Source organism: Saccopteryx leptura, chromosome 2, assembly GCF_036850995.1.
Source record: "Saccopteryx leptura isolate mSacLep1 chromosome 2, mSacLep1_pri_phased_curated, whole genome shotgun sequence".
Taxonomy (NCBI): domain Eukaryota; kingdom Metazoa; phylum Chordata; class Mammalia; order Chiroptera; family Emballonuridae; genus Saccopteryx; species Saccopteryx leptura.
In genome coordinates this window covers 66,155,552-66,183,090 of record NC_089504.1, presented here as the reverse complement: position 1 = coordinate 66,183,090, position 27,539 = coordinate 66,155,552, and the positions used below count along the sequence as shown (strand labels likewise).

Here is a 27,539-nt window from a genome sequence, read left to right as displayed (position 1 = left end):
CCACTTTAGAGAGTTGAGCCCAAATACCCAAAAATCTTCTGAACAGACCTTTCGGTCTTGGCCATAGAGATCTAGCCGGAAGGGGTCTTGCTATTTCTTTGGAATGACAAATGAAGGGAGTGATGGCTGTGGTGGTTGCAAAGCCAGTAGCCGCGGCCACCATCACAGCCGCCTGGCCCCTGCAGGGTTGGGTTCACATTTAATTCGGACAGATCGTAAAGAAACAGTGGAGCCAAAACCTGGTGAGCCATTTTCCTTTATTCTTGCTTGCAACTGGAGGGCGAGAAAATATAGCGGGGAAACACTTCCCTTTCTATTCCCTTCCAAAGCCACTGAATTTTTTCGGTGTTTTCCTAGAATCAAAGGCCCTCACAAGTCTTATTCACCTCTGTTCCCCATCTCCTTCTCCTACACAAACTCACTTCTTCTTCAGCATTTTACCATTTTTGTTGCCTCCTCCACGTGGCCTCCCTGCCCTGCTACAACATGGGCTCCTCCTCCCTACTGTAGTGTGGTCTCTTCTGCAAAATGGCCTCCTAACTCCTCCTTTTAAAACTTTTCGGAGTGAAAGCCCTCCCCCAACACTTGAGCATAACCCAGCCCCTTCCCAAGCATGAAAGTCAATTAGCTGTATCACGTGAGAGCATCACCATGTGAGAGCAGCAGCCATCTTTAACAATAGAGTGAGAAAAAAACAGAATATACAGATTTTACAATCCATTTGCCCAACAGTGGTCTTTTATTGTTATCAATATACTGAGACAATTTCAGAAATAAAAAGACCGAAATCTCTTCTTTCTTAATCTTTTAAAATAAGAAGCAAGGGTTCAACCAACAAAGAAATGTGTCCTCCTTTGTCTCCTTCTGTTCTTTTCTATCGCGCAGGTGGATAAACACAAGGAGAATTTGGCAGCAATCATGGTTACGTACCCATCCACCAATGGAGTGTTTGAAGAGAACATCAGTGATGTGTGTGACCTGATTCACCAACATGGAGGCCAGGTCTACCTAGATGGGGCAAATATGAATGCTCAGGTGGGCAATGTGAGATGGGCTCTCTGGGAAAACTTAATAATAAGTGAAAAAAAATTTTTCCTCTTTTTCAGTTTTTAAAATTGATTTGAAGGGAGAGAGAAAAACATCGATTTGCTGTTTCACCCATTCATACTGTCATTGGTTGATTCTTCTATGTGTCTTGACCAGGGATCAAACTTATAACTGAGCTACCCAGCCAAGTCTTATTCTCTGACTTCTTTTTGGTTGTCTAAAGAATGACACTGGGCCCTGGCCGGTTGGCTCAGTGGTAGAGCGTCGGCCTGGCGTGCAGGAGTCCCAGGTTTGATTCTCCGCCAGGGCACACAGGAGAAGCGCCCATCTGCTTCTCCACCCCTCCCCCTCTCCTTCCTCTCTGTCTCTCTCTTCTCCTCCCGCAGCCGAGGCTCCATTGGAGCAAAGATGGCCCGGGCGCTGGGGATGGCTCCTTGGCCTCTGCCTCAGGTGCTAGAGTGGCTCTAGTCGCGACAGAGCGACGCCCTGGAGGGGCAGAGCATTGCCCCCTGGTGGGCGTGCCAGGTGGATCCCGGTGGGGCACATGTGGGAGTCTGTCTGACTGCCTCCCCGTTTCCAGCTTCAGAAAAATACCAAAAAAAATAAAGAAAGAAAGAAAGAAAGAGCCTGACCTGTGGTGGCGCAGTGGATAAAGCGTCGGCCTGGAAATGCTGAGGTCGCCAGTTCGAAACCCTGGGCTTGCCTGGTCAAGGCACATATGGGAGTTGATGCTTCCAGCTCCTCCCCCCCTTCTCTCTCTCTGTCTCTCCTCTCTCTCTCTCTCTCTCCCTCTCCTCTCTAAAATGAATAAATAAAAAAAAATTTTAAAAAAAAAAAAAGAAAGAAAGAAAGAATGACACTAAATTCAGAACTAAGGCTGACTTTATTTCCAATTTTAAACAAAGTACCCCAGTTTCACTGAGATTGATGGGGGATGCGGTGAAGGAGGCAAAGGGTTAAAAGGAAGCAGGGGATGAGCTGAATGCCTTTAGCTTGTCTGGGGCAGGGAGGGGTTCTGAGCAGTCTGGCCGTGCTAAAGGCAAGTTCGCCTGACTGCCTTTCTGAGGGAATTCAGCCCCAAATTCTGGCCACGGTGAATGTTGATCCTCCATGGCCTTGGACAGTCCATTAACCCGGCTTCCGCTTCATCAGTGTGAAACAGCTGACTAGTTCTACCCCTGAAGGGCAGATCCTGACTGCCCACGGAAGAGGAGGTCTGTGTGATGTGCATCTCTGAGAAAAGGTTGCAGGGAGCCACTGGGGCAGAGGAGTGTCATCCTCCCTGTCAGAATCTTATTTCTTATTGCTTGTTTTACTATTTCAGCTTCTTTCTGCATTTCTTTTTTCTATCTGATTCTCTTTGTGAGTATAATCCAGGGATTGTCTGTTGCTTCAATAGCATAAATGTATTCTTTATCTTTGGCTACAGTCAAAATCAGCCCTGATGCCAAAGTGGCAGGGACATCTTTTGAATGTTGTCATTGGCATCGGGATGGTGTCAGGAAAACAGGCTCAGCATCCCCTTGGGCAGCCCTCCAGCCCCTTCCATCAGGGTGCCTGAGGGACCCTTCAAGAAAGTGCATGATACCCAAGCGACCGTGCAGGGGGAAATAGACTGCTGAGATGGAAACAGACAGGCTTTCTTGTGCTGGAGCACTTTCTTTCCACGCGCTGGGGGTGGATCATTAGGAATTGACTAGATATTCAAATACGTATTTTAGAATCTAAATTAGGCTGAATGGTCAGTTGCTGTTTCCACAGAAACCTCAGAAGCCACACTGCCTATAGAAGGCCAGGCTTTGCCTGCAGAACCCAGCCAGCACCAGGATGTGTCTGTGAACAGCGCTGTCTGACTTTCCCCTGAGGGGAGGGGCTCTGCAGACAGCATGGCTGCCTCTCCAGAGGGCCCTTTCCAGTTCTTGACTTTTGCTTTTGTCTCTTTCCCTTTGTGGCAGGTGGGAATCTGTCGTCCTGGAGACTTTGGGTCTGATGTCTCACACCTAAATCTTCACAAGACCTTCTGCATTCCCCATGGAGGAGGCGGCCCTGGCATGGGGCCCATCGGAGTGTGAGTTCAAGGCCGCTGGTTTCAGCGTGGCTTTGGAGACTGAGAATGAAAGAGTGACCCCAAACTCACTATTATTCCCACTGAGGTCTTCAAGTGTCAAGGTTACCTTCCTATATAGTGTGCCTGTCCGTGCTGGGGGAGGAGCAGTGGAAGGGATACTTTTCGAGTATGTCCAAAGAGGAACATAATTAGTGGATTTTATTAATCACAATGTTTGGCCACAGTAGCTCCCGTATATGTACAGACAGGACACGTTTATTAACAGAGTAATGAAGAGGGAGCTTTACTGGGGTATTACAGATCAAAACTGGAATATTAGCACCTGAGAGTGCTTTTCAGACTCGGACTGACAAGAAGCTATTTTTTTTATTTTTTATTTCTTTCTCTTTAAAATCAGCTGATTGTTACATTGAAAGTGAATCACCTAACAACAATAACAACAGCAAAAGAACTCATAGTAGAAAAATGGCTGCCAGGAGCGGTGGGGTGGGGTGGGGGTAGGAGAAGTAGGTGAAACGGTACACACTTTCAGTTGTGAGATGAATGAAGTCTGAGGTTCTAAAGTCTATCATGGTGGTTGTAGCTGATCACACTGTATTATATAGCTGAAATTTCCTGAAAGAGTAGAACTTAAGTGATCTTATCCCTCCTCCCCCCAATTGAATTGGATAAAGGTGTTAAAGATTTTGTAGCTTGAATTCTTATTGCAGCTGAGATAAGTAAGGAGGAAATAAGCTTTAGTACTGGAAATAATTGGATGTAGTCAGAATAAGACCAAAGGAATATCTTGTAGCTGTTATATCATTTTGTGGAATCAAATCTTCTTACAAAAGTGATGCTGAACAGCCGTGTCCCAGTCTCCAGTCTTCGTGATGCTGAACAGCCGTGTCCCAGTCTCCAGTCTTCCAAGAATGCGCCAAAGGGGCCGGTTTACAGGGTTGATAAAACTCTGACCCCCTTTTTTTCAGCTTTCATTTTTTCTTTTTCTTTTTTTTCTTCTTTTCCTTTTTGATTATTATTATTTATTACAAGTGGAAGAGGCCCAGTACCTCAGCTGTAGGGAAGCAGGTGAATGATGTTCACATGCAGGCCTTTTATGTGTAGCCCCAGCCCCATGGGTTTCTTCTCCACAGCATCCTTTTATGTCCCTTAGATGCCTTGGGGAGGAGTGTGTGGGGCGGAGCTGGGAGGGAGAGGGGTTGGGCTTGGGATGTCCCCACATCCTCGTGAGCCCATGGCTCTGCCTGCTATTACGTGGCTGCCTGCTTCTGTCAAATCCTCCTGCACAGTTCCTGGGTGAGCCGCTGAAACACTGATGGCTGGTGAGCCATGTTTCCAGTGAAGGAGGAAGGAAGGAACACTTCCTGAACATCTGCTTCTTAGCAGATGTTTGGTCCTTTCCACTGTCACAATTCCTCTGCTAGGAATAGAACTTCCTCAGAGGGCCCAGCACTTACCTGTTTGGTTGGACTGGATCTTTTTCCATCTTCTGAATTTGTACTTAAAAACTTTAGGAAGAAGCATCTTGCCCCTTTTCTGCCCAATCATCCTATCATTTCGGTAAAGCCAGACGAGGATGCCCGGCCTATGGGTACCGTCAGCGCAGCCCCGTGGGGCTCTAGTTCCATCCTGCCCGTTTCATGGGCTTATATTAAGGTGAGGCCTGTGGATGTGTGGTAGGTGGGTGGGGGGTGTGATGTGTATGTAGGTGGGGAACTGTAGTTGCCGACTTCCGTGTTAAATTAAAAATGAAAAAACCCCATGATCTGAGATATGGTTAGTGAAGCTTGTTGATAACTTTGGGTGAAAGAAACCTTCCTACAGAAGATCAGCTAAAATTAATTTCATCTAGTCTTCATTATGCTATTTCTTTTGGGTTCTTATAGTGGGTTCAACGTCAGAGAAATTAACGCACCAGGTTTATTTTTCCAGACAGAGTTAAGTTCTATGACTCATGTGGATGTTCTGGCCACATCATCTGGTTTCCTGTATGGCCTCTTGCAAGTGAAAAACAGTGTACATACTAATTATTACACTTGGTAGAGATCCTGGGATAAATTTTAACAATACATCTCACTTTGCTTTATATTTCTTGGAAGCCTGGAGGATAAGATGAAAAGTAGCAGAACTTTGCTTACATGGTGGTTTCCCAAAGCTCTTTGCCCTTCACGACCTGTGGAATTGTACTCTCGGGGGTAATTAGACATTGTCAGAGAACAGGCTTCCTTCCTTTGTGTTTCTCCAAAATACACTAGGGCCAAAGTTTATACAGCTCTCGTTCAAACTGGCCTGCCCACCTCCTGGCTGACAAGACTGTGCATTGGATAGGAATGCTTGTTCAGCTACTAATTAGAGCAGGCTTCCCACATTGGTTTCCCTCCTTAAAGAAAGGGTGGCTGTGGTGAGACAAAACCCCGGACTCAGCTATGCAAATCATGCAGATGGCTCTCTGGGGCTGGCTGTTATTCCTGCACAGTGTGGTATTTGTCATTCTCAAGGAAAACTTTCTGGGAAGCTGGAACAACAATTCTGTACCTCAGAGACTAAAACCTGCTTTGTTGTTTTGCAAATAGTAACAACAAAAACAATCATAATAAAGCTCTGCTTCTTTATGAACAGAATCTAATTCCCAGCTTCCTTTTGGTCCTGAGGTCCTGTAAACCTGGGTTCTTTGTTAGGAACCTAGTTGGGTTGGAGATGATTTCCCACAGATAGAAAATAAATGCCCCAGGCTGATCTGGCCATATGCCAGGAATACCAGACAGAGCCTCAGTTAAAAGTGAAATAGCCTGACAAGTTGGTGGCACAGTGGATAGAGTATTAGACTGGGATGCAGAGGACTCAGGTTCAAAACCTCAAGGTCACTGGCTTGAGCACGAGCTCACCAGCTTGAGGACGGGGCCACTGGCTTGAGTGTGAGATCATAGACATGACCCTGTGGTCACTGGCTTGAGCCTAAAGGTTGCTAGCTTGAAGCCCAAGGTTGCTGGCTTCAGTAAGGGGTCACTTGCTCTGCTGTAGCCTCCTGGTCAAGGCACATATGAGAAAGCAATCAATGAACAACTAAGGAGCCACAACAAAGAATTGATGCTTCTCATCTCTCTCCCTTCCTGTCTGTCCCTATCTGTCCCTCTCTCTGCATTTCTCTCTGTCTCTGTCTCTGTCACACACACACACACACACACACACACACACACACACACACACACACACACACAGAAGTGAAATAAATAAAATAGGGTTTAAGGTGTCCCTTTGACGTTGGGCCCTCTCTTTAATTCAGGCTGTTGTTCCCTAGCACCTGGACTCTAGAACGACCTTTTCTCTTCCTGCTTCTCTATTGGAAGTCCATCTTGGACTCTCCCTTAGATCTGCTAGATCCCCCTAAGGGCCCCAAATTCACTCCTTGCTTCCCTTTGCAATCAACACTGGGTCTTACTAGTCTATATGGACTCCTTAGGGGATTTTTTCCAAAATGCACAGGCTCAGGTTTCAGAGAGAATCAAATTCAGCATATTTGGGGTAGGGCTTGGACCATCAAGCTGCTTTGTAACTCTGATGCACAACCAGAGAGCCAGTGGCCAACTGAACCAAGTCCACGTCCTCCCTAGCAAAGGTATGAGCTGTAAGAGTAGTTACAGCTCACCAGGCTCTACAGTGACTCCCAGACTACAGCCAAGCACCTTCCCTTTACACCTTGGATCCTGTCATTCTTCTCATCTGGAGTGCTTTCTTTCTCATCTGTCTAAACTCTACCTATTTTTAAGTTTTCACTCAAGTTCTAAATCTTATTCTAGGAACCCTTTGTGCAGCCTGGCAAAATGTGTCCTCTCCTTACTTTAGACTTCAGTGTCTCTGTTATTTTATTTGATGCTTTCTCATGTGCTTTTGATTAGCTATGTATTCAATACATATCAAGCCTCCATTGTACATGATATATTCTGGAAGAAAGTAGGCAATAAAAGTTGTGCACTCTTGACTTTAATCTCTTTGCCAGTTATGATGTTCACCCCATATAACCCAGGGACTTATGGACCACCAGGAAAGGATACAATTGAACCCAGCAGTTGTTAAACATAAATGGACTTGACTGTGGACAGTCAGAAGACAAATCATACAAAATTGATTCAGTGGGGATTTTTGCCAAGACCCCATGGGGTTCTTAGCAAATATTTCAAATTCACAGTAAACAAACAAAAATTCCCCTAAATAAATATAGCCTAAAAACAATCTTTTTCCTTTTTATTTATATATATATATATATATATATATATATTATTTTTTTTACAGAGACAGAGAAAGAGAGTCAGAGAGAGGGATAGATAGGGACAGACAGACAGGGACAGACGGTTAGGGTTAGGAGAGAGATGAGAAGCATCAATCATCAGTTTTCATTGCAACACCTTAGTTGGTCATTGATTGCTTTCTCATATGTGCCTTGACCGCGGGCCTTCAGCAGACCGAGTAACCCCTAGCTCGAGCCAGTGACCTGGGGTCCAAGCTGGTGAGCTTTGCTCAAACCAGATGAGCCTGCACTCAAGCTGGCGACCTCGGGGTCTCAAACCTGGGTCCTCCGCATCCCAGTCCAGACTGCGCCACAGCACGGTCAGGCATCTTTTTCCTTTTTAGATAACACTATAGTCAGAGGTCAATTTTGCTTTGCTGTAGGCTTTGTTACCAGAATAACAAATGTAAAATTACTGTTCAAAGGAGAAAACCAAAAATTATCTTAAGCTTAGAGAGGACTGACAAATGTCCTTGTTGGGATTTTCCATTCATCTGCAATTTACAGAGTGATGGTGGGCTGACTTCCTTTATGGGGGGGTTTCTCTGGGGTTGTCATTGTTTAGTGCCCATTGGGTATACCTGTTCCGTGGTCGATGGCTCTTTTCTCCTCTGTTACAGATGATGGGAGGCAAGGGCCTTAAACAAGCTACGGAAATTGCTATATTAAATGCCAACTACATGGCCAAGCGCTTAGAAAAACACTACAGAGTCCTTTACCGGGGTGCAAGAGGCAAGTATTAACTTTAGTCTATCATCATTTTGTTTTTTTTCTTGGCCAGACCAAGTTTGACTTATGAGGTGTGATTTTTTTGAAGTGAGTGGAAAATTTGTGTTTCTTAGCATATACCAGAGAAAAGTGTAGTGTTATTGGAAATAACTTCAATTTAGATTGTGGACAGTTCAGGGATATCAGCGTTCACAAGTCTCTGTGATGAAGTTAGTCTCTGTAGCCCAGGCCAACAAGGAGCCCACACCACTGAGAGATGTATACATAAACGCCACGATTCCCTGCCTTGGCTGGATAGCTCAGTTGTTAGAGCATCATCCTAATATGCCAAGGTTGTGGGTTCAATTTCTGGGCAGAGCACACAGAAGATTCAACCAGTGAATGCATAATTAGTGGAACAACAAATTAATGTTTCTCTGTTTCTCTTCCTTTTTCTCTAAAATCATTTAATTTAAAAATAAAAATGCTTCCCTGGCTTGTTGGCTCAGTGGATGGAGCACTGGCCTGGCGTCCCCAGGTTTGATTCCTGGTCAGAACACACAGGAGAAGCGACCATCTGCTTCTCTAATCCTCCCTTTCCCCCTTCTCTCCTTCTTCCCCTCCTGTGGCCGGTGGCTCAGTTGATTTGAACATGGGCCTGGGTGCTGAGGATAGCTTGGTTGGTCTAAGCTCATCAGCTTCAGGCACTAAAAATAGCTCATTGGACCCATACAGAGGTTGCTGGGTGGGTCCTAGTCTGGTCCCATATGAGAGTCTATCTCACTGTCTTCCCTCCTCTCACTTAAAAATAAAATGTCACGGCCCTGGCCAGTTGGCTCAGCGGTAGAGCGTCGGCCTGGCGTGTGGGGGACCCGGGTTCGATTCCCGGCCAGGGCACAGAGGAGAAGCGCCCATTTGCTTCTCCAGCCCCCCCTCCTTCCTCTCTGTCTCTCTCTTTCCCTCCCGCAGCCAAGGCTCCATTGGAGCAAAGATGGCCCGGGCACTGGGGATGGCTCCTTGGCCTCTGCCCCCAGGCGCTAGAGTGGCTCTGGTCGTGGCAGAGCGACGCCCCAGAGGGGCAGAGCATCGCCCCCTGGTGGGCAGAGCGTGGCCCCTGGTGGGCGTGCCGGGTGGATCCCGGTCGGGCGCATGCAGGAGTCTGTCTGACTGTCTCTCCCCGATTCCAGCTTCAGAAAAATACAAAAAAAAAAATAAAATAAAAACAAAATAAAAATAAAAATAAAATGTCACAAGGTCCTAAAAGAGTGGAGAAGTTCAGGTTGGTCAGAGGCAAGACAGAGTAGTTGGGACAGCCTTCTAGAGTAACCATTGGAGATGAGTCTGGAAGGAAGTGTAGCAGAGTCCAAGAAAAGAGATCCAGGAGGAAGCCGGGGACAAAGGAGTGTCTGGGTGGGGGGAGTGCTGGGTGGGGTGAAGGATAGAGTAGGAGGAGAAGGAGCATATGAAAATGAGGTTGGAGAGGTAGCATGGGGCCTTGAAGGTCTTAGAAGGCTGGCTCTGGACTTTACCTCTAGCCAGAAAGGTTTTTGGGGAGAGGAATGACAGGATTAGGTGAATGTGGAAATTGTTAAGACAGTGGCATGGGTTGAACATGCCATTAAAAAGTAGAATCAGTGAGACTTAGTTACTGGCAAGTTGAGCGTGAAGAGAAATTTTAGGTAATCCTCTTGGCCTGTAATAGAGGAAGTAACCGACAGGAACAAAGTTACCGTGGAAGTGACGGGACAGGCTGGACCCAGGCCGACATGCAGAGGACACAGACTCTGAGAGCAGACTCTTGGGAATGGTGGGATCCGAGAAAGAGTATTGAAAAGCCAGAGCAGAACTCATCAAGCAGATGGCTCCATTAAGAGGGATGCAGAGGAAGGGGCCCCAGTGAGGGGGGGACTCCATTCCTTAAGTGGTTTTAGAGCCATCCCCCCACTCCCAGTTTTTACAACACCTCCCCCCGCCCCCCCCCCCAAACCCCTTCTATTCCGGCTCCGCCTCCTCCCTGGAGCCTCCCTTTTCAGGTGGAGAGAACTCCTTCCTCCTCTTGGCTCCCTTGCATTGAGGATCTCTCCCATGTGGGTTATCATCTGGCTCTAGCCATCGACCCCAAACTCCTGAGGGGGGTTGGAGGGCTGCCTGCTGCAGTTCTGTACCTAGCACCAAGCACAGCACCCCTATCAGCAGAAATGTGTTGTCCCACAGGGAGAGACAGCCTGAAGGTCTTCTCTGATAGGCGTCTTCACGGGCCCCTTTGCCTTTAACAGTTAGGAAGTGTTTGGTCACCCTTGAAAGCAAGTAGGGCAAAATGGTGAGGCAGATGCCGGTGGAAATGGGCTGAGAAGTGGACTAAGGTTGGGGAGGAGATGTGAGAAGCACTCATGGTTTGGGGGTGTTCGGTGATGACGGGAGCTGCTGCAATAGGATGCAGTTTTATCAATATTTTGTTTTTAAATAAGCAAACAACATGATCTTCATTCCAGGGAAACAGCAGTGGAGAGCAGAGAGCGAAGTTTAGTAGAGGGAATAATAGACAGGGCAACAGTCACCGGGAGGTGAGGGGAGGGGATGGTGTGTTAGATGTGGGCTCAGAGTCCGAGAGCAGGAACAGAGGGGACTTGGAGCTGAGAAACAGTCAGGAGTCAGCCTGCCTGGACTGTGGGCCTCAGGAACGAGGCCTCTCTATGACTTTGTGAGGAGTGTACATCTGCATCTGCAATTTCTTATTTATTTTGTTTGCTTTGTTTTTTTTTTTTTACAGAGACAGAGAGAGAGAGTCAGAGAGAGGGATAGTTAGGGACAGACAGACAGAAACAGAGAGAGATGAGAAGCATCAATTATCAGTTTTTCGTTGTGACACCTCAGTTGTTCATTGATTGCTTTCTCATATGTGCCTTGACCATGGGGCTACAGCAGACTGAGTAACCCCTTGCTGGAGCCAGCGACCTTGAGTCCAACCTGGTGAGCTTTGCTCAAGCTGGCGATCTTGGGGTCTCGAACCGGGGTCCTCTGCATCCCAGTCCTACGCTCTATCCACTGCGCCACCGCCTGGTTAGGATGCAATTTTTTATTTAAAGGCTGATCTTGCCTTACAAATATGGACCCAGAGGGTTGGTTCTAGAGTCTGAAAACAGAAAAGAACTAAATAGGCAGAAGCTCTGAATAGGAATGCTCCCCAAAGAGGAGAAGAGGAAGTTGTGGGCCATATGTCTCTAAGCAACACAATGAAATGCTTCTGAAGTGGATATTAAAGAAACTCCTAGAGTCACTAATTAATTCAAGTTTAGCTCCTGGGCTGTGAAATACATCCTACTTATGTGTTGGCCTTCAGGAATAGCTTCAGCATTTGTTTATCTGGTTATATAATAATATATAGGTGCATGGAAACTTCGGAAAAATAAAGAAATCTGAGAAAGAAACTGTACATGATCCATGGTTCTATCCAGCAGGCATAGCTGCTGTTAATATGTTGCTGTATTCCTTCTCACCATGCCCTTCAATGTTTTTTGAAAATGGCTACATCAGCCTGACCAAGTGGTAGCACAGTAACTAGAGTTTCGACCTGGTACACTGAGGACTCAGGTTCGAAACCCCGTGTTGCTGGCTTGAGCAGAGGGTCGCCAGCTTGAGTGTTGGATCATAGACATGAGTCCAAGGTTGCTGGCTTGAGCAAGGGGTCATTGGATCAGCTGAAACCCCCTGGTCAAGGCATGTATGAGAAGCAATTGATGAACAACTGAAGTGATGCAACTAGGAGTTGATGCTCCTCATCTCTCTCCCCTTGTGCCTGTGTAACACCCACATCTCTCTTGCTAAAAAAAAGAAAGTGGCTACATCAATTCTATTGTATGAGTGTGTCATGACTTAAGCAATTTTATAGGGTTTTCCCCAAGTTGTTAGCATTTCTAACAATGCGGCAATTAATATCCTTTATTGAGATTTAAAAAAAACACAAACATGTCTGATTATTTCCTTAGGTTAGAGTTGTAGAAGAAAAATAATTATGTCAGAGGATACGAATTCATTGCAGCTCTTGATACTTATGGCCCAGTTGTTCCCTAGAGACATCGTGCCGATTTATTTCACACTGTTAACAGATGAGCATGACCATCAGGCCCCAGTGACCATGAAAAAGCAACACAAACCGAAAACAAAATATCTTAACTAGCTTGATGAGTTAAAAATGATCTTTTTGCTCTAATCTATCAATATTTATGGGGGTTTTTCTTTATTAAAAAAATTTATATTAAAAATTTTCTTATGATTAACTTTGACAGCTTCACTGAGATAGAATTCAGACACCACACAAATCACCCACGTAGCATGTACAATGCAGTGCTCTTTAGCATGTGCACAGAGGGGTGTGATGCAAGGGGGAGTTCCCTAAGCAGGAATGCGTGTGATGCGCGTGCTCTGTACTGTGGGGGCGGAGGGCTCTCCCCGAGGGAGGGCAGCAGCCAGCAGTCCTCGGGCGCTGCCCTGTCTTCGCATTGAAGTGACTGATGCGGGCAGAGCTGGTCTCAGTCTTAGGGGACTTGCAGCAGAAAAGACAGGTACAATTTCTATTTGTTTTGACATTTCACCCCAGAATTAAATAATGAATTCCATCTCAAGCAGAAATAGATCGGTGATTATAGACTTTATTACCCAATCCCAAAGTTCATGAAAACAAAAATCATCACATGTTTGGTCTGGTAAACACATTCATTATACAATTTGAGGCTTTGAATTTTAGGGCTAAAAAAAAATTATCACTGTACCTCCCCAGGGCCCAAAATAGAAATGTTTTTAAATACATCATATTCTAAAATGTCTAATGACAATAATTCGAAGACTGTTATTCATCTTAATCCTGTTGACTAACTCTGAATAAGACTTCAGAATTACCGATGTCTGTGAGACAATAATTTTTTTTTAATAATTTTGTTTTTTTAATGGGGCGACATCAATAAATCAGGATACATATATTCAAAGATAACATGTCCAGGTTATCTTGTCGTTCAATTATGTTGCATACCCATCACCCAAAGTCAGATTGTCCTCTGTCACCTTCTATCTAGTTTTCTTTGTGCCCCTCCCCTCCCCCTTTCCCTCTCCCTCCCCCTCCCCCTGTAACCACCACACTCTTATCAATGTCTCTTAGTCTCACTTTTATGTCCCACCTACGTATGGAATAATGCAGTTCCTGGTTTTTTCTGATTTATTTATTTCACTTCATATAATGTTATCAAGATCTCACCATTTTGCTGTAAATGATCCAATGTTATCATTTCTTATGGCTGAGTAGTATTCCATAGTGTATATGTGCCACATCTTCTTTATCCAGTCATCTATTGACGGGCTTTTTGGTTGTTTCCATGTCCTGGCCACTGTGAACAATGCTGCAATGAACATGGGGCTGCATGTGGTGAGACAATAATTTTAATGAACTCCAGGCCTCCCTTTATGAACCATTTCTTTAATTTTTTTTTCCTTTTTCTTTTTTTCAAGTGAGAGGAAGGGAGATAAAGAAACAGACTCCCACATGCACTCTGACTGGGATCCACCGAGCAACCCCCATCTGGGGCCAATGCTCTGCAATCTAACTATTTTCAGTGCCTGAGGCAGAGGCTCTAGGAAGCCACATGGGGCTAGTGTACTGGAACCAGTCGAGCCATGGCTGCAGGAGGGGAAGAGAAAGAGAGAAGGAGGAGGGGTGGAGGAGGGTCACTTCTCCTGTGTGCCCAGGCTGGAAATAGAACCTAGGACATCCACATCCTGGGCCAATGCTCTACCACTGTCCAGGGCCTGTATTTTTTTATTTGAGAGTTGGGGAGATAGAGAAACAGATTACCACATGAGCCCCAACTGGGATCCACCTGCAACTTCTGTCTGGGGCCGATGCTCTGCCCATCTGGGGCCATGCTCTCAGCCAAGCAATTTTAGCACCATGGCTATGGGGGGCGGGTGGAGAAAGAGAAGGGGGAAGGGTGGGGTGGAGAAGCAGATGGTCACTTCTCTTGTGTGCCCTGACTGGGAATCGAACCTGGGACTTCCACATTCCAGGCTGACACTCTACCACTGAGCCAGCCGACCAGGGCCTTATAAACTATTTCTTTGAGAGGTTTGAAAATACCTGCTAAATGGTTGAGGCTTATGGTTTTGTGAAGCAAAAGTGACAGGCAAGAATTGGGATGGGGAGTAGCAGTATTTATTCTGCTAAAATGTGGAAGGAAAGGAATTATCTCAGGTAAAATAATGCATTTTTTCCATGAATTTTCTCTCTCTCTCTTTTTTTTTGTTCAATTTCTGCCCCCCAGTACCCGTACCCCTGACAGTTGTCAGCCTGCTTGCTATTAGTCTATCTCTGTTTTGCTTGTTGGTTCATTTTGTTCATTAGAATCTACATATGGGTGATACTTGTCTTCTCTGACTGGCTTATTTCACTTAGTGTAATGCTCTCCAGGTCCACCCATGCTGTTGCAAAGGGTAAGATTCTTTCTTTTTTATGGTTAAGTAGTATTCCATTGTATAAATGTACCACAGCTTTTTTATCTACTCATCTACTGATGGACATTTGGGCTGCTTCCAAATCTTGGCTTTTATAAATGATGCTGAAGTGAACGTGGGGGTGCATCTTTTGAATTAGTGTTTCAGGTTTCTTTGGATAAATTCCCAGAAGTGGAATCCCTGGGTCATAAGGCAGTTCCATTTTTTATATTTGAGGTAGCTCCATACTGCTTTCCGCAGTGGCTGCACCGATCTGCATTCCTACCAACCATGAACAAGGCTTCCTTTTTCTTTACATCCTCGCCAATTATACTTTTTTAAAGGAAGAATTTGAAAAATTCACAGGTGCCCTGACCAAATAGCTCAGTTGGTTAGAGCATCGTCCTGAAGCACAGAGGTTGCCAGTGTGATCCCTGGTCAGGGCATACACAGGAACAGATCAATGTTCCTGTCCCTCTCTCCCTTCGTCTCTCACTAAAATCAATCAATAAAAATAAATAAATAAGTAAACAAATAAATAAAATATTTACAGGTGTTTACTCTCATAGACACTTCTTGATCCAAATGGAGATCCTATCAGTGGAGTAAACAACATTGTTAATATCCCAATGTTTTTATTTATGTTTTAAATTCTGAAATGCCTGTCCTGTTTTGACTTTGGACAAACTAACTCTGCCTGGAAATTCTTGTCCCTGAAGAGGTTTCCTGATGGCCCTATGGACAGACACAGGCCTCAGGAGCTGGTCTCTCACATCCCTCTCTGTGAGACCTGCCAGGGGCCCCGCCTACCCACCTCTCCCTGGGAAACAGTCAGGGGTGTTGATTTTGCTAATTGTGGTCTTCGATAACTGAAAGGCTGGACAGTTGCTTTCCCACCGAAGCTATATAGAGTCATCACTAGTGAGTTCCATGTATTTCTACAGTCACTCTGGGCTTGGGAGTCAATAAAGTCCAGGGGGGGTTGAGAAGTCTCCTTTTTTCTGTAGCACGATCTGTAGTTAACTTCTGGAGGGTGTGGGGGGATGTTCCCCTAGAGCCAAGACCCTTTTATTTTGCCTTTCCATCATCCCGCCTTCTCCTCTCCCTGTTTCTTTGACTTGGTATCTATTCAGACTCTCAGATATAGCCCATGGTTAGGCCCAGCAGAAACACCTACTTGGTGAAAATTAAAACTTGCACTGATCAATTTATGCAATGTCTACTTCAGATTGTCCTGATTCACCATATGCCATTGAAGGTTTATATCTCTTTTCTCCTTAAAAACTGCAAACAGGCTTGACCTGTGGTGGTGCAGTGGATAAAGCGTTGACCTGGAAATGTTGAGGTCACCGGTTCGAAACCCTGGGCTTGCCTGGTCAAGGCACATATGGGAGTTGATGCTTCCAGCTCCTCCCCTCCTTCTGTCTCTCCTCTGTCTCTCCCTTTCCTCTCTAAAATGAATAAAAAAAAAAAATTAAAAAAACTGCAAACAGAAACAAACATCTTGAGATCTGGCCTCTAAAAGCCACCAAGTTTAAATTTCACCCCTTTCCGGGCTCAAGTAGAGAAAGAGATGCTGAAATTCCACTACAGTTTCCATTTGAACGCTTTGGACTATGGATTTAGAAAATAACATCTGAACCTCATTTTAGAAATGGAGCTCTTCCCAAACCACGTGGCTGTGGTGGGGGCCTCCGCAGAGGAAGTCTTGGTATTAGCAGCACTCAGCTGGGCTTTGTGGGCCTTTCAGTTGTTACTAAACCTCTAGAAGATCCTACTGTTTGCCCCCCAACAACAGAAGTCAAAGGTTGGGCTCCCAAAATGGAGTAGCATAGTACAGCATTTAGAATTCTTGAAATAATGGTTGATGAAGACTTTATCTTCTGATTTTCCTCCTGGCACTTTACCCCCTTTAAGTTTACCTACCTATGAATACAACCTTGTACTTCTGAATCACACTCCTCACAAATTTAATAGCTGTGATTGTTAGAAAAACATATATTTTTAAATATGCAGTGCCAGTATATTCAAAGTCTTGGGATTTCTTACTTTTCTTTTCAAACAAAATTAGGGCTGGCTTTATTTTATTGTATTGTATTGTATTTTTTCAAAGTTAGAAACGGGGAGGCAGTTAGACAGACTCCTGCATGCGCCCAACCAGGATCCACCCGCATGCCCACCAGGGGTTGATGCTCTGCCCATCTGGGGCCTTGCTCGGTTGAGGCCAGAGCCATTCTAGCGCCTGAGGCGGAAGCCATGGAGCTGTCCTCAGCACCCTGGCCAACTTCGCTCTAACGGAGCCTTGGCTGCGGAGGGGAAAAGAGAGATAGAAAGGAGAGGGGGAAGGGTGGAGAAGCAGATGGGTGCTTCTCCTGTGTGCCCTGGCTGGGAATCGAACCTAAGACTTCCACACACTGGGCTGACGATCTGTCACTGAGCCAACTGGCCAGGGCCAGGGCTGACTTTAGCTCAGTGGTTCCTTCGAATGAAATTCCCTTGTCAAACAAAATCAATCTTTTCGTGTGTGTTCACTAGGTAGAAAGCAGAGCAGTTCACAGACTATCTGCATAGGCTCTTAGTGACTGGAGTTATTATTCTCCTCAGGCTTGAGGAGTTGTCTGCTCCAAGGACCTGTGAGTAGATTCATTGTTTTCTGGGAGTCAGGAAAGCAGATTAAGAAAGAATACATTATCTCCTGAATAGATACTTTCCTCAAAGGAAATCCATCAGTTGTGTAGGCAATGGAATTTGGGGAAGTCCCAGGAATATTGTTCTATTTATGAAAATGCTGAGTTACTTGGTGGTTTGTTTGTTTGTTTGTTTATTTATTTATTTATTTTTAGAGAAAGAGAGATAGAAAGAGAGAGAGGGACAGATAGGGACAGACAGAAAGGGAGAGAGATGAGAAGCATCAGTTCTTTGTTGCAGTTCTTTAGTTGTTCATTGATTGCTTTCTCATCTGTGTCTTGACGGTGAGGGGTGGTGGACTTCAGCAGTGTGACTGACCCCTTGCTCAAGCCAGTGACCTTTTGAGCTCAAGCCAGCAACCACGGGGTCATGTCTATGATCCCATGCTCAAGCCAGTGACCTTGGGGTTTTGAACCTGGGTCCTCAGCATTCCAGGCCACTGCTCTCTCCACTGTACCACTGCCTGGTCAGGTTTGGTAGTTTATTTTTGATGATGGATGGGTAGTCAACAGCTCTTGCTAGGGAGACAGCAGCCTGGGCATAGAGGGACAGTCGGTTTTACCAACTCGAACAGAGTGGAGTGACCTCCACAGAGACTTTGGCCTCATCAACTCCTTGTCACTTTTGGACAAGGTTTGACAGCCTCTATTTCTAATTCTCAGTCTGAAACCAAAACTTCAAAAGCCCCTTTGAAGAATCATGTAAAATACTGTGTGTGTTTTATGGCTATATGTTTAGTATACTTACATACACACAGAAGAGATGTAAACAGAAAGGGGACCTGGCCCTTAACCCGTCTGCCTAGGGCCTGCTGGTAATGTGTGGGTTCTTGACTTCATGTAGGACAGATTTCACGCACGAGTCCAGGTGATTTTGAGAGTGTGTGTGATAAAGCTGGGGACAGTGAAACAAAAGGGCTAGGATAGAAGCAACAGGAGAGAGCCGAGGCAGGGCTGCTCCGGCTCACTGAAAAGTCAGAGAAAAGGGGGCCCTAGAGACAGGTTCCAGGGGTGAGCCTGGGACAAGCTGTCACTGCCGCTTGCGCACCTGGTTGCAAGTCTCTGGGGACCCTTAGAGTTTAGGAGAGTTTAGGAGATGCACACCTGTGGGGGATGAAGAAGGGGAAGGGGAAGGGGAAGGCGAGGATGTAGTCCAGAGTGGGAGAGCGCACACCGTTCCCTTTTTAAAACAAACAAGCCAACAGACAAAAACTTGTTCTTATTTTTAAATTGGTTTTAGAGAGAGGGGGAGAAAGAGAGAGACAGAAACATCAATCTATTTCTGTATGTGCCCTGACTGGAAATCAAACCCACAACCTTTGTGTATTGGCATAGTGCTCTAACCAACTGAGCTATGCGGCCAGGGCACATATTGTGCCCTTTGTTTTGAGGGTTTTTAAAGGCTGGGAATTTAATGGAGATCTCAATAAAATATTCATCAGCTTTTCCAGGTGTGCCCAGAAACAGTTTTTTGATGTTTGGGGCAAAGTTGCTGAAAAGGGTGTCACTGGATCTTTAGGTTTAAATTTCTTTCTTTCTTTCTTTTTTTTTTTCTTTCTTTCTCTTTCTCTTTCTTTCTTTCTCTCTTTCTCTCTTTCTTTCTCTTTCTGTTTCTTTCTTTCTTTCTTTCTTTCTTTCTTTCTTTCTTTCTTTCTTTTCTTTCTTTCTTTCTTTCTTTCTTTCTTTCTTTCTTTCTTCTTTCTTTCTTTCTTTCTTCTTTCTTCTTTCTTTCTTTCTTTCTTTCTTTCTTTCTTTCTTTCTTTCTTTCTTTCTTTCTTCCTTCCTTCCTTCCTTCCTTTCTTTCTTTCCTTCCTTCCTTCCTTCCTTCCTTCCTTCCTTCCTTCCTTCCTTCCTTCCTTCCTTCCTTCCTTCCTTCCTTCCTTCCTTCCTTCCTTCCTTCCTTTCTTTCTTTCTTTCCTTTCTTTCCTTCCTTCCTTCCTTTCTTTCTTTCTTTCTTTCTTTCTTTCTTTCTTTCTTTCTTTCTTTCTTTCTTTCTTTCTTTCTTTCTTTCTTTCTTTCCTTTCTTTCTTTCCTTCCTTCCTTCCTTCCTTCCTTCCTTCCTTCCTTCCTTCCTTCCTTCCTTCCTTCCTTCCTTCCTTCCTTCCTTTCTTTCTTTCTTTCTTTCTTTCTTTCTTTCTTTCTTTCTTTCTTTCTTTCTTTCTTTCTTTCTTTCTTTCTTTCTTTCTGAGGGTAGATAGTGAGGCATACTTCTGCATTTGCCCAACCAGGATCTATCGAGCAGCCCCATCTGGGGACAATACTCTAATACCGAGCTATTGTATTTTCAGCACCTGAGGCTGACATGCTAGGACCAACCAAGCTAGCCTCAGCTCCTGGGGCCATGTTCGAACCATTTGAGCCACTGGCTGTGGGAGAGGAAGAGGGAGAGAAGGGGGAGAGGAAGGGGAAAAGAAACAGATGATCGCTTCTCCTATGCACCCTGATTGGGAATTGAACCCGGGATGCTCTATCCACTGAGCCAACATCCAGGGCCAGAAATATTTTGTATGAAAGGATTAGGCCTGTGATGATGGTTGCAAGTAGATTTTAGGTCCTCAGAATTAGAAATAATTTCATCCTCCAAAATCTCTGCTGAATGTTCAGGCAGTGCCTTGGCACCGAAGTCCCGCCTCCCATTAGCTTCTTGGCTCATGGGTGTGTTATGCACCAAAAATAGGATACATTGGCCTGACAGGTTAAAAACTATTTTTGTAATAAGAGCAGAGGAAGTCTTTGTTTCCAACTATAAACTTACCAAGAGCCTATTCATTTTAATATGCATTAAAAAGTTGATTAATTTGCCCATTTGCTTGTGTAAAACAATAAGCTGATGCTAATCTTGAGATGAAAAATGTTCCCAAACAGGTTATGTGGCTCATGAATTTATTTTGGATACAAGACCCTTCAAAAAGTCTGCAAATATTGAGGCTTTGGATGTGGCCAAGAGGCTTCAGGATTATGGTGAGTGGCCTCATGGAAGTGACCCCTTGTAGGGAGGGGAACTCAGGCTGTTGTCATTCATGTGGCTGCCTATGCTGTCTGTGGACCACTTCGTGGAGGTACAAACTGAATGTGCAGTCCCCGGAGAAAACTGATTCCACCTGGGGTGGCACAGTGGGTAAAGCATTGACCTGGAACACAGAGGTCACTGGTTCGAAGCCTTGGGCTTGCCCAGTCAAGGCACATACAGAAAGTAACTACTACGAGTTGATGCTTCCCACTTCAACCCCCTCTTTCTCTCTTTCTTTAAAAAAAGAAAGAAAAGAAAGAAAACTGATTCATCTGCTAAATGAGGTGCCCATGGTTCTGGGCAAACTTCAAAGTGATAGAGAAAAATCTTGCCATTATGACTGCATTTGTACTGCCCTCTGAAAGATACCATATCATGCCTCTTGAATTTTAATGATTTGAGTGACTTCTTTTAATAAAGAAAGTGAACACCTTAATAATTTAGTAGGTTTATTACCTCATCATAATGGGAGTCCCATGTGTGTAACTCATTCTCTCTTGAATGAATAATCTTATTATGCAAAGTTACACTGATAATAAATGGAAAAGCCAGAGAATGGTTTCATTAAAGAAATTAGCAACTACCTCATCAAATATCCTCTTGGCTATTCCTATAACCTGATTCAATCTCCTGGCATCACACCTCCGACTACAGCAGCATTTGGAGGGAGAGAGAGAAGGGGCTAGGAGGAAGGTAGTTACCACTCAGTGTTCCCAAGTTCTTTTCTATCTTCAACTTTGACATTATTTTGCTGCTTGATGGAGCGATTGCCACACTGGCCCTAAGCCCAGAATTGTCCAGGAGCCTGGCACACAGTAGGCACTCAGAATATATGTGTTTAATGAGTGAGAGAAGGAAGGAAGAAAGGAAGGTAGGAAAGGAGGGAGGGAGGAAGGGAGGAAGGAAGGAAGGGAGGGAGGGAGGCAGGGAGGGAGGGAGGGAGGGAGGGAGGGGTTAAAAAAAACAATGAAAATGATGATGCAGATTCTGGATCTTAGTCACACCTACTGAATTAGAATTTCCAGTGGAAAGTCCTAGTAGTTTGTACATTTAACAAGCACTCAGTGGATGAGTCTTAGCAGACAAGTGGGGCTCACTGCCTTAGGGCAGAGGTTTTTAAACATAACTGATGATTGGAATCACGTGGAGTTTTTAAACTCAGATTTCTGAGCCCTACCTTGGTCTGCTGAATCAGGGTCAAAATCCAGGAATTTGTGTTTCCAAGACAACTCAGATAGTTCTACGTGTGGAAACCACTACAGCAGAATATGTTGAGCTGAACTGAATTTGCTAACAAGGAATTGAAATCAGACTTCATGAGACCAATATTGTGTTTAAAAAAAAAAATCCCTTTCTGGTTTGGGTGACAGTTCTATGCATTTGACAAAACTTATTAAATGGTACCCTTAAAATTTGTACATTTCACTGTATATACATTTTATCATAAAAATATGTGAACCAGATATTGAATTCTAATTAATTATATAATGCTGAAGTGATTAAGGGAGAAGTGTATTTATGACAGCAATATACTTTGAAATGCATCAAAAATAAGATGGGTAGATGGATGAATAGATATGTGATAAACCAAATGAACATCATTGTTGAATCTAGATGGAAGGTATATGGGTCTTCACTCCTTTAAGCTTATTGGTACATTTGAAAATTTTGTGTTGAGGAGACAATTCCTTATATTCCTTATATCCAATGTATAAGCATTGCATGCTCAAACACCCATGCAATGATGCACTAGAATTGGGAATCATTATGCTCTAGGGCAAGCTCAGCTGACCAGTATGTCAACCTAAGAGCTATTCTTCATCTTTTAGTTTTGCAGAAAAAGTATAAAATAGGGCAAAAGTTGTTTTTGGCTTTTGTCCAGGAAATCTTTTGACCTTGTTCCTTATTAATTAATCTTACATGTGAAAACTTACGGTAACGTAGAACTCCTCCTGCCTGTGTTCAGTGCAGCGGCGAAGGCCTCCTACGGAGTGCCCACGTCTCAGCCCCTATCTGTGAGGTGGCTCAGCAGTGCTCACTCTAGGCCCTCACTGCCTGCTTCCTCATTATCTAACTTTTGGTAGGCTTTACTGTTTTAATTTCTCTTAATTGCAAGTAATACATGAGCATTATAGAAAGATTCTAAAATACAAAGTAAGATATATAAAAATTCCAGTCTTGTTATCTGGCAATAACCCTTGTTAAAATTTCACTATTCTTATTTAGTTTTTATTTTTTAGCATTAAAAAAATTTTTTTTTAGTTTATTGATTTTAGCGAGAGAGGAATGTAGAAAGAGAGAAAGAAAAACAGGAACATTGATCTGTTCCTGGATGTGCCCTGATTGGGGATTGAACCAGCAACCCTGTGCTTTGGGACGATGCTCTAACCAACCAAGCTCTCCAACCAGGGCTATTTTTTAGTATTCTTTTAGAATTTATTCTTCAAGGTGCCTCCTTTATTATATAATTATATTATTTAATGTATATAAGTATATATCAGATATATAAGGCACAAAGTATATATATAGATACTTTGTCATTTTCTTAAATAAAATGGGATAATATTATGTAGCTTGGGTTTTTTTCACTTTATATTTTTGAATATTTACCCAATTTAACAAATATAACTGTACATACTTTTCATGGTTGCATGTTTATTATATGGATAACCTATAAAATTTGCTTAACTGATCCTATATTGTTGGGTAAGTTATTTCCGAAGTTTTCTTCTGTAAATGGTACTGAAGTGAATGCCCAGATACATGTCCTTGGGGTAACTTATAAAATAGAAAGTGTCTCTTCTTCTTTTTTTTTTTTTTTTTTTTTAATTTAATTTTTATTTTTTTTACAGGAACAGAGAGAGAGTCAGATAGAGGGATAGATAGGGACAGACAGACAGGAACAGAGAGAGATGAGAAGCATCAATCATCAGTTTTTTGTTGCGACACCGTAGTTGTTCATTGATTGCTTTCTCATATGTGCCATGACCGCGGGCCTTCAGCAGACTGAGTAACCCCCCACTCGAGCCAGTGACCTTGGGTCCATGTTAGTGAGCTTTTTTGCTCAAGCCAGATGAGCCCACGCTCAAGCTGGCTATCCTAGGGTCTCGAACCTGGGTCCTTCCGCATCCCAGTCCGATGCTCTATCCACTGCGCCACCGCCTGGTCAGGCAAAAGTGTCTCTTCTAAATTGAAGAGGTCAAAATTAGTGACACATGTTCCCCATTTTCTCTTGCAGGATTTCATTCCCCTACCATGTCCTGGCCAGTGACAGGGACTCTCATGATTGAGCCCACTGAGTCAGAAGACAAGGCAGAGCTGGATAGATTCTGTGATGCAATGATCAGCATTCGGCAGGAAATCGCCGACATTGAAGAGGGCCGCATGGACCCTAAGGTCAATCCACTGAAGGTGTGTAAGCACTGGTACTTTATTCAAAATGTCCCACAGAGGAGAAAAATTGTTGGGTCAGTGTCAGCAACCTGTGAATTCACTCATCAGATGATATTCTTGCCTAGAATTAAGGCCATTCTTCTGAGAAGACGATGCATTTATTACTTGGAAGTTTAAATCTTGACATAGGGGTTACTCAAGTACAACGTAGATATTTTCAGTGTCTGAACTCTGTTTATGTCATTGTTTTGGGGTTGTGGGAGCTCCATACCACATACACCCAGCTGGTCGCCAAAGAGGGAGCAGAGGCTGAAGGGCTTTGTTTAGCTGTGGAAGTCTTATCCTGTGACTCTGATGCACTGTAGTGAGATTATTTACCTCTGAAACTCTGGATAAAAATAAATTCTTATATTAGAGGAGTTACGTCTTACAACTGGGTTGGTACTTGGCTGGAATGTTTTACAATGTTTATGGCTTATGTTGGAGGAAAATTTGTTAGGCATTACCTCAACTCTTCCAAAATATGTTCATTTTATATCTGGTTAGAACCCTACGTTTCTCCTTAGGTCCAGATATTATTAAGCTGGTATCATGAATTGAGAATACCATGACGACTGTGTTGTTATGGCTCCAGGCCAGACAACACGTCCTGAGATGCTCAGGGAAGCCCAGGCAAGTTCCCAAACTGCACAGCTGGAGGTGGAGTGCAGGGCCCAGTGCCTGGTGGGGAAGGCAGACACCCTCCTCAGCGTGAATTTGACAGGGTAACAAAAGAATACAATATGATCATTTGTACTATTATTATTATTTCCCTCTGGATACTGATGATTCTTTCAGGATTTAGGCTGGTTTTTTTGTTGTTGTTTGTTTAATTTTTGCAAGATAGAGATGGACAGACAGGAAGGGAGAAAGATGAGAAGCATCAACTTGTTGTTGTGGCACTTTATTGTTCCTTAATTGCTTCTCGTATGTGCCTTGACAGGGTCTCTAGCTGAGCCGGTGACCCCTGGCTCAGCCAGCAACCTTTGGGCTGAAGTCAGTACCCATGAGATCCCACACTCAAGCTGGTTAGACTGCGCTCAAGCCAGCTGAGCCCGCATCAAGTCATTAACTTGGGGTTTCCAACCTGTGACCTCAGTGTCCCAGATCAATGCTCTATCCACTGTGCTACCACCAGTCAGGTGGATTTAGGCTGTTTTTAAAAATGGCAACAGACATCTAAAGAACTGAATACTGACTTACAAAAGCATGTGGAGAATAATACTCATAGGATGATATAAGGTTTAAAAGTATACCAAACTATGCTATATGCTATTAATATATGCAGGAGTAGTGTAAAAACATGATAATGGTGAAATCAAACTTAAGATAGTATCTATTATTGGGGAGGAGGGTAAATAAAGAGATGGAAAGGGGAAATACAGGCAGCTTCAGCTGCCTCTGATGTTTTGGGGGTTTATTTCTTTTTTTTCTTCTTGTTTTTTTTTTTAAAGGCTAAACAAATATGATAATATATTGATTTATGTTGGGTAGAAGATGTGCTTATTGTATTACCATAATTTTCTGATATTTGAAATATTCCACAATAAAAAATTTCCTACCACCTGACTAGGTGGTGGTGCAGTGGCTAGATCATCAGCTTGGGATGCTGAGGACCCAGGTTTGAAACCCCAAAGTCACCGGCTTGAGCATGCGCTCATCTAGCTTGAGTGTGGGATCATAGACATGACCCCAGGGTTGCTGGCTCGAGCCCAAAGGTTGCTGGCTTGAGCAAGGGGTCACTGGCTCTGCTGGAGCACCCCCCAACCAAGGCATCCATGAGAAAGCTATCAATGAAAAACTAAAGTGCCACAACAAGTTGGTACTTCTCATCTCTCTCCCTTTCTGTCCATCCCTCTATCTCGCTGTCTCTCTTGCTAAAAAAATAAATAAATTTCCTACAGAGATTTCCTTCCCCACAAATTGAAACAAAAAAAGCCTTCTCTGTCCATGGTCTGTCAGAAGCTCACTGATTGAGGAGAAGGCAGTGTTCTGCTCTGATCCCTCTCCCATCCATATCTATCTCAGATGTCTCCACACTCCCTGACCTGCATCACATCCTCGCACTGGGATCGGCCATATTCCAGAGAGGTGGCAGCATTCCCACTCGTAAGTTCTCCTCTGAAGCCGACTGTGCCAGCTGGGATAGTGTTCACATGCATGTGAGGGGCCATCACTTACTCCGAGGGGCTCCCACTCTTACAGTCTCATATCAACTCTAAGTGGGACACTTGTGAAATGTGGGTCATGATGAGGAAAGTCCGCAGAGCACGGGCATTGGCTTTCAGATCTATGAGTGTCAGCCACAGGCCTGGAATCTGCAGGGCACACAGCGGAGAGACCAAATAGAGGCCCTGTCAAGGAAGTGTTTTCTACCATCATCCAACAGTGAGGTGGCCCCAAATGCAACTTTCCTTCTTTTCTGTTTCTTATATGCTGTGCTGTCTGTTTGACGGGGTGGGGACAAGTGTCAAAAGTTGGATTTGGGGGATGCTAATGAAGGGTTGGCTTTTAGCTTCTTATACTTTTTGAATACTTGGGCTAGTGGTGCCTTAGGCTGCAGTTACTGCAATCTCCTCTTCTGAGAAAAACCTCCCAGAACATCGCAGAACGTTTCCATCCTTTGTTCTTACAGCCCTTTGTGAAACCGGAGAACAAATTCTGGCCCAGCATTGCCCGGATCGATGACATCTATGGAGACCAGCACCTGGTTTGCACCTGCCCACCGATGGAAGTCTATGAGTCTCCATTTTCTGAATAGACGAGGGCCTCTTCTTAGTCCTCTCTTTGAGTTCACATGACTGATTTGGTGCTTCTCTCTGGAGCATTTGATAAGCAAGAAATATTTCATCTACCACCACCCGAGGCTCAAGTAGGGATTTTACACACTGTGTAAAGTTTTGTAATCTCTGTCAAGGTAAATGTAAATACAATTAGCATAGTGAGCGGGAGCTCCTTGTTGGAAGATTGATTTGCTTTGGTGCCTCTGCTTTCACATGTCTGTTGATGTTCAAATTGCCTTGATTGGAAGCCATTTTTAGTTTTTTTGCATAGAAAATCTGGAGCACACTAGGAACTTTAGCTTTCAATGTAGCAAGTTCACAGACATATAGTAGAGGCTATGCTGGAGACTTGATAGACATATTTTTCTTTCAAATAAGTCCTTATGGACTATGCCGTCTGTGGGAAATCCCAGGGTAAATGTTTACATTTTGTATATGCTGCAGAAATCTTTTTCCTCCAAATAATTTTCCTAATCTGTAATAGAATTTGAGTGTTTTTCTCCTTGTGTGTGTGGGTATTTTTTAATCTCCAATTATTAGTATTCTAATAAAAGCATTTTGATTAAGAATACCTTCTTGGTCCATTTTTCAATCTTCCACATATAGGTTTAGAGGGATTTGAAGGGTAATAAGAAACACATAACCCAATAATAGCTGTTGTGACATGATCAGTTTTGTCTTTGGCGGGCTAAAGATAGGGTATATGTCTTGGTCAGCAGTGAATACCACTTTGGTCTTTTTGTTAGAGTTGTACTAGGTTGTGTGTAACTGAAACCTAACTACAGAAGTTTAATCAAATAGTCGTTTATTTTTTCCCACTTAAGAAATAAAGCAAGGCTGGTGCTCCCTCAATCTTTCCGTCCTGTCTTCCTTTGCAGAGTCTTCACCCTCCTAGTCTTCAAATGGCTGCCACACATCCAGGCATCACGTCCCCATTCTCGATAGGAAAAGGCGGGGAAATGAGACAAAAAGGCAGATTCCATGCAAGTCAACTTCTTTTGGAATGCTTTCCCAGAGGGTCCACTTAGTAACCTCTGCTTAC

At 44.0% G+C, this 27,539-nt stretch overlaps 1 protein-coding gene across 3 annotated transcripts in view; it reads left to right on the top strand.

Annotated features, from left to right (window-relative positions):
- Window positions 1-27,539, top strand: part of GLDC (glycine decarboxylase) — a 140,369-nt gene that overhangs the window by 80,007 nt on the left and 32,823 nt on the right. For 2 of the 3 annotated variants that reach the window (XM_066368125.1, XM_066368126.1), the window contains exons 18-25: window positions 886-1,035; window positions 3,003-3,115; window positions 4,630-4,771; window positions 8,021-8,132; window positions 20,138-20,233; window positions 23,521-23,693; window positions 25,743-25,823; window positions 26,350-27,062. In XM_066368125.1, the coding sequence (XP_066224222.1) occupies window positions 886-1,035; window positions 3,003-3,115; window positions 4,630-4,771; window positions 8,021-8,132; window positions 20,138-20,233; window positions 23,521-23,693; window positions 25,743-25,823; window positions 26,350-26,475 (993 nt within the window). In that variant the 3' untranslated portion in view covers window positions 26,476-27,062. Of the gene's footprint in view, window positions 1-885; window positions 1,036-3,002; window positions 3,116-4,629; window positions 4,772-8,020; window positions 8,133-20,137; window positions 20,234-23,520; window positions 23,694-25,742; window positions 25,824-26,349; window positions 27,063-27,539 lie in introns of those variants that run through there. The other variant, XR_010749216.1, reaches the window with a different exon arrangement.